This window comes from Hyperolius riggenbachi, chromosome 5, assembly GCF_040937935.1.
Source record: "Hyperolius riggenbachi isolate aHypRig1 chromosome 5, aHypRig1.pri, whole genome shotgun sequence".
In the NCBI taxonomy this organism is placed as follows: domain Eukaryota; kingdom Metazoa; phylum Chordata; class Amphibia; order Anura; family Hyperoliidae; genus Hyperolius; species Hyperolius riggenbachi.
In genome coordinates this window covers 104,295,228-104,301,227 of record NC_090650.1, presented here as the reverse complement: position 1 = coordinate 104,301,227, position 6,000 = coordinate 104,295,228, and the positions used below count along the sequence as shown (strand labels likewise).

Sequence of the window (6,000 nt, the reverse complement as noted above, 5' to 3'; positions counted from 1 at the left end):
GACATGGATTCCATGGCAGTAAGCGAAGATAAGGGAGGTAGTCCAGGTATGGGTAGATAGAGTGTCTGCTGTAGTTAAAGCCATGGATTCCATCTTCAGGAAATACAATGATCTGGACATTCTGGAATCACAAAACGATAAGAGCCGTTATACTCTGTATAATACAGGAGCAATAATAGTTAGAGATAATCAGCTTCCCCAAATAAATGATTCCAAAAGAGAATTAATGAAGAAGCATGTCACCATGTGATGGATTTGTAGGTCTCTGGCTGGTCATGATCAAGTGATCAATCTGTCAATCTGCTTCCATTTGTAGCCCATACAAGAAGCACAACTAACATGATCAGCAAGACATAGAAATACAAATTGATCACATGCTTACCTGTGAAATCTCCTTGAGGGTAAAAAAAAATAAATAAATAAAAAAATAAAAAAAATACAAATAAATATTATATATATATATATATATATATATATATATATATATATATATATATATATATATATATATATATATATATATATATATATAAAATATATCTGCATCTTGAAAATCCCTATTCCTATTGATATGTACAATATTGTTTTTTGCTTTGTTCCTAGGGGAAAAATTGAGAGGTTATAGGGGGGTAGACAAAGGTGCGTGGACCCACACCAGCGGCTTACCGGAGCTGCTAGCCAAACCTAGTGATAGATTGTTAGTATGAAGATAGATCCAGTTTAAAGTAAACCTTAATTCCAATCTGTGTAATATCACATTAAACGATGGCTAAGTCCACCATAGAGAAAGAGAGAACACAGCATGTACAGAGGTCCACAGCCTTTTCACACCCTACCACAGGGTGCTTCATCAGGTCCAATGTCCATTGTTGTTTAAAAACGTGTTGTTTTTAAGTGGTTTCAATAAATTGGCATTTTATCTTGGATGTGCCCAGATGCGCTTCTCTCTATTTATATGCTTATATTATTGTAGTAATATATCCTGAGGTCTCAGTTAGTAGTTGTATTTGTGCTACTGCAGTTAATCATCCAGATGCCTTATTACTCTGCATGATAATGATCATGTTTCTGGACAAGGACCAGGCATGGCTTCTGCTGATGACAAACATTTCGCATTCCAGTTGGGCTTATAGCACAGAGTACAATATGCACACAGCACAGATCCAAGAAAACAGAGCATGTACCATGGTTTGGAGCCAAGTATGGAAAATACATTTTAGTTTCTTAGCTCATTGGCTTTTCAGAAAGATATTTTTCTTTTAAATACAGAGCCAATGTATATAAAATACAGAAGGAATCACCAATTTTCTTTAGAACCATGGACTTTATTTATACTGGTGGTCTTCTTTTCAGACCGCCAAGCAATTGAGTTCATAAAAGAAAAAAGTACAATACTGGAGAGCGTCATTGCCAACTTCCTCTTAACACTGCTACTTAGCTGGGTGTCCTGGGTTTTCAGCCTTATCTGAATCACCCAGCAAAGTATGACAACCAGCTTATTCAACTCCACTCTGCCTACTTGTTGGAAGCATCAGACTGCCAAAGACATAAAAAAATCAGCATGCCAGCCAGGCTACTCACAGTGAGAGGGATATGGAGGCTACCATCTTTGAAGCAGCAGTTGAGGCAGTTTTTTAAATGATAGAACCTGAACATAACTTATGCATAAGAAAAAAGGGGGCTACACTCCTTACCAATTCTCATCTCCTAATTACTTTATAATTAATGTTTACTAAATAAATATAAAGAAAATTTAAATGTGGGAGTGAAAATACTAAAAATAAAGTCTGTGGGACACGTGGGATTTACAGCCACACAAGAAGATGGGATTGTACAACAATCAATATGATGACACAGCAAGCCTCCACCGGAAGACACAGGACTGCTGGTTAGAAGCCTCTACATAATGCCATTACTGGAGCTTTAGGAGACAGAAGCCCATTTGCAATTAAGTTTTTCTACTGAGTTTTCTTCTAGGTGATAATTTTTCATCTTCTATTTCAAATAACTTTTCAGCACTTTGCAATTGAAAAAAAATGCCAAAAAGTAGGTGAAAAAGTACTAGCAACATAATTTTGAGTTTTTTCTTACGGTTTAAAAGGCATATTTATTGACAAGCTTGAAAATATCACCTAGGAGAAAACTCAGAAGAAAACCTTAATTGCATATGTGCCATAGGCCTAATTTGTGGTAAAAAAACAAACAAAAAAACCCAAGATATAGATCATTCGCGTGTGAGAAGCAGTGACAAAGTTGTGGACGATTGAATGGAAGGAGTGCTGACAGGTAAAAATGGCTTTTGGTGTTAAGGTAAAATGGCCTGTAGGCTGAAGTGGTTAAACCACTAGCAAGCAAGACAATGCTCAAAATAATTGTATGTTAATAGTACTTTTTCACCAACTTTTGGGTACTTTTTGAATTGCAAATTGTTGAAAAGTTATGTTAACGAGTTGATAAAAAAAATTCTCTTAGGAGGAAACTCAGGAGAAAAAGTTATATATAAATAGATGGCGATCACGCCGTCTAACAGCCACCCGAGCAGGAATAGCCGCTCGGAGACTGAAGGCGGGGCGGAGCTCCGCCCCCCAAGCAGGAGATGTGCGCGCAGCCTGCGCACGATCTCCTGCAAAACAGAGCCCCAGGACTTTACGCCAATCAGCGTTAGGCGGTCCTGGGGCTGCCGGCGCAGCCACGCCCATCGGCGTGACGCGGTCGGCAAGAGGTTAAACAGAAAATGAAAAATGATCTTGGAGAAACTTAGTAAAAAAGTGAATTGAATATGGGTCAAAGTGTGTGAATTTGAGTGGTTGTGGGGTGATAAAACATTGTGACCATCAGCTTTAGGAAGGAACAACTTCAAATCTCCAGTTGAGGGTGGTGAAATTACTGAGAGAATTACTGAGAAAAAAATGTAAATTTCACTGGCTTTTCTGATGCCTGAAGTAACTTCTGTATCTATCCATATACAATTTCTGGGTATCGCTATACTTCAGGTTTTAGTTTCGTACAGCGCTAAAACATAAGCAGAATTTTGTACGTTTATAAGTGTACACCTCCACAGTAATAGGGACGGGCTAAACAAATAGTTTCCACCAGATGCCCATAAAAACTCCACAGGGGTTAATGAGACACTCAGAACAAAGATGATTTTAAATGCTAGAGTCCGTTCCAAGCCAGGAGAGAGGGAGAAAGCAACCCTCCTGACCTATTAGTTATGGTTGTGCTCCGGTTGTTAAGTGAGTAACTCTTCCTCTTTAACCACTTAACCTTCCTGGCGGTAACCCCGAACTTAGTTTAGCTTAAGCCGCGCAGAAGGCTTTCTCAGGCCCTGCTGGGCCGATTTGCATAATTATTTTTTTTTGCTACACGCAGCTAGAACTTTGCTAGCTGCGTGTGCACACCGTAACTAGACAATTGTGCGTAAAAAAAAATTGTCATTTACAGAGATATTTTTCCCACCCAGCATAGGTATGTGTAAAAATACACCCCAAACACATTATACTACTTCTCCTGAGTATGGCAATACCACATGTGTGACACTTTTTTTGCAGCCTAGGTGCACTAAGGGGCCCAATGTCCTGACCTGTCATCAAAATTTGCAGATGCTTATACCCCTGAACAGTCATTTTGAGGCATTTGGTTTCAAGACTACTCCTCACGGTTTAGGGCCCCTAAAATGCCAGGGCAGTATAGGAACCCCACAAGTGACCCCATTTTAGAAAGAAGACACCCCAAGGTATTCCGTTAGGTGTATGGTGAGTTCATAGAAGATTTTATTTTTTTGTCACAACTTAGTGGAAAATGACACTTTGTGAAGAAAAAAAAATCAATTTCTGCTAACTTTTGACAAAAAATAAAATCTTCTATGAACTCATCATACACCTAATGGAGTACCTTGGGGGGGGGGGGGGGGGGGGGTTCTTTCTAAAATGGGGTCACTTTTGGGGGGTTCCTATACGGCCCTGGCATTTTAGGGGCCCAAAACCGTGAGTAGTCTAGAAACCAAATGCCTCAAAATGACTGTTCAGGGGTATAAGCATCTGCAAATTTTGATGACAGGTGGTCTATGAAGGGCCGAATTTTGTGGAACCAGTCATAAGCAGGGTGGGCTCTTAGATAACAGGTTGTATTGGCACTGAAGTGCAGGAAACGCAGGATGTTCTCAAATCGTGACCTGGACATAGCAGCAGAGAACATGGGCATGTGATGTATTGGGTGCGTAGACCGCAATACATTCTTTTTGACTAGACCCATGTTAAGGAGAAGGCCCCAAAAAATGTTACGTTTGGAAACTTGGAGTGGCTTCCACCAAAAAGGCTGGGCATAGTATCTTCTTGGATTGTCAGTTGCGTATTGTGTGGCATAACAGTTGGTCTAAGCCACAATTAAGTCGTACCAGCAGTGATCAGAAAAAAAAAATTCTGTCACTGCGGTGGGGCGGGTGAGGGTTTGGCCGGGTGATCAGAAGCCCGCAGGGGGGCAGAAGAGGGCCCCATTTTGGAAAGAAGACATCCAAAAGTATTCACTAAGAGGCATGGTGAGTTCATAGAAGATTTTATTTTTTTTGTCACAATTTAGCGGAAAACGATACTTTGTGACCAAAAAAAAACTAAAAATAAGTTTCCATTTTTGCTAACTTGTACAAAAAAAAAGAGCGATTACAGGGGAGAATAGATGTATACAGTACACGGGGGGGGGGCAGGGGGGTCTGAGGGTGTGGGGGGGTGATCAGGAGCCCCCAGGGGGCAGCTTAGGACCTAATCTAAAAAATAGCGTTGACAGATAGTGACAGGGAGTGATTGATGGGTGATTAGGTGCAAACAAGGGTCTGGGGGGTGGGCAGGAGGGGGGAGTCTGAGGGGTGCTGTGGGCGATCAGGGGGCAGATCAGTGTGCTTGGGTGCAGAGAGGGAGGTCTGCAGCCTGCCCAGGTGGTCCCGAGGCAGCCTGTATAATCCGCTTTGTATACATTACAAAGCGTATTATACGCTTCCAGTAGACTTGAAGAAGGGAAAAGGAGGCACAGCTTCTTTAAAATTCCTTTATTCCGGTGGGGGAAGTAGCAGGTACACAGCAGTGGGGGTAAAAAAGGCCTGACAGCTGTTTCGCTGGTTTAAACCAGCTTCTTCAGAGGCAGAGGGTACACTCTGCCTCTGAAGAGCGCTGGTTTAAACCAGCGAAACAGCTGTCAGGCCTTTTTTACCCCTACTGCTGTGTACCTGCTACTTCCCCCACCGGAATAAAGGAATTTTAAAGAAGTGGTGCCTCCTTTTCCCTTCTTCAAGTCTACCAGATGCAACAAACTTGTGGAAGAGCACGCTCCTTGTTCTGGGTCCGGTGTGTCTGCCCTGCTGCGTTTGGTGCCAGGTACTGTTCTCTTTTTCCTCTCAAAATTATTATACGCTTCCATGGCGGCGATCGAGGGGTTGACAACCCGCCGGCTCTTCCGAACGGCCGGCAGGTTGATGTCGCGGGTGGGCGGAGCCCATTGCCGGTGGATGCGTGCGCATCACAGAGCTCGATCCCCGGCCAGATAGAGTCCCAGGACCCGATGCCAATTGGCGTTACGTGGTCCTGGGCATGCTACTTTTCCGTCGCACTTTGGCATTGTGTGGTCGCCAAGTGGTTAAAGGGACCCTGAACAGGTTAAAAAAACAGAATTTACACTTACCTGGGGCTTCCTCCAGCCCACTGTAGGCCACAATGTCCCCCAACGTCCTCCTGGCTCCTTCCTTGGACCCGGCTCCAGTTACACAGTGATCTTCGGCCTGAAATCGTCAGGTCTGCTTCCCGCTGTGGAGGATTGCGGCATTATGCAGGCCGACTATGCGTCATCACGTCAGTTGGCGTGAGAGTCCTGCTCATGTGCGGTTCAATCTTAGAGAACCGCGCATGAGCAGGACTCTCACGTCTCCCGGCGTGATGATGCATAGCTGGTCGGCGTAATGAAGCGATCGTCCGCAGCGAGAGGCAGACCTGCCAACTTCAGGCCGAAGTCGTT

At 43.1% G+C, this 6,000-nt stretch overlaps 1 protein-coding gene across 1 annotated transcript in view; it reads right to left on the bottom strand.

Moving 5' to 3' along the window:
• The window catches only part of BTD (biotinidase), a 64,691-nt gene that overhangs the window by 26,090 nt on the left and 32,601 nt on the right, over nt 1-6,000 (bottom strand). Inside the window, exon 4 of the mRNA XM_068236087.1 lies at nt 1-121. This exon is cut by the window's left edge and continues 28 nt beyond it. Coding sequence (XP_068092188.1) covers nt 1-121 — 121 coding nt within the window. The remainder of the gene's footprint in view (nt 122-6,000) is intronic.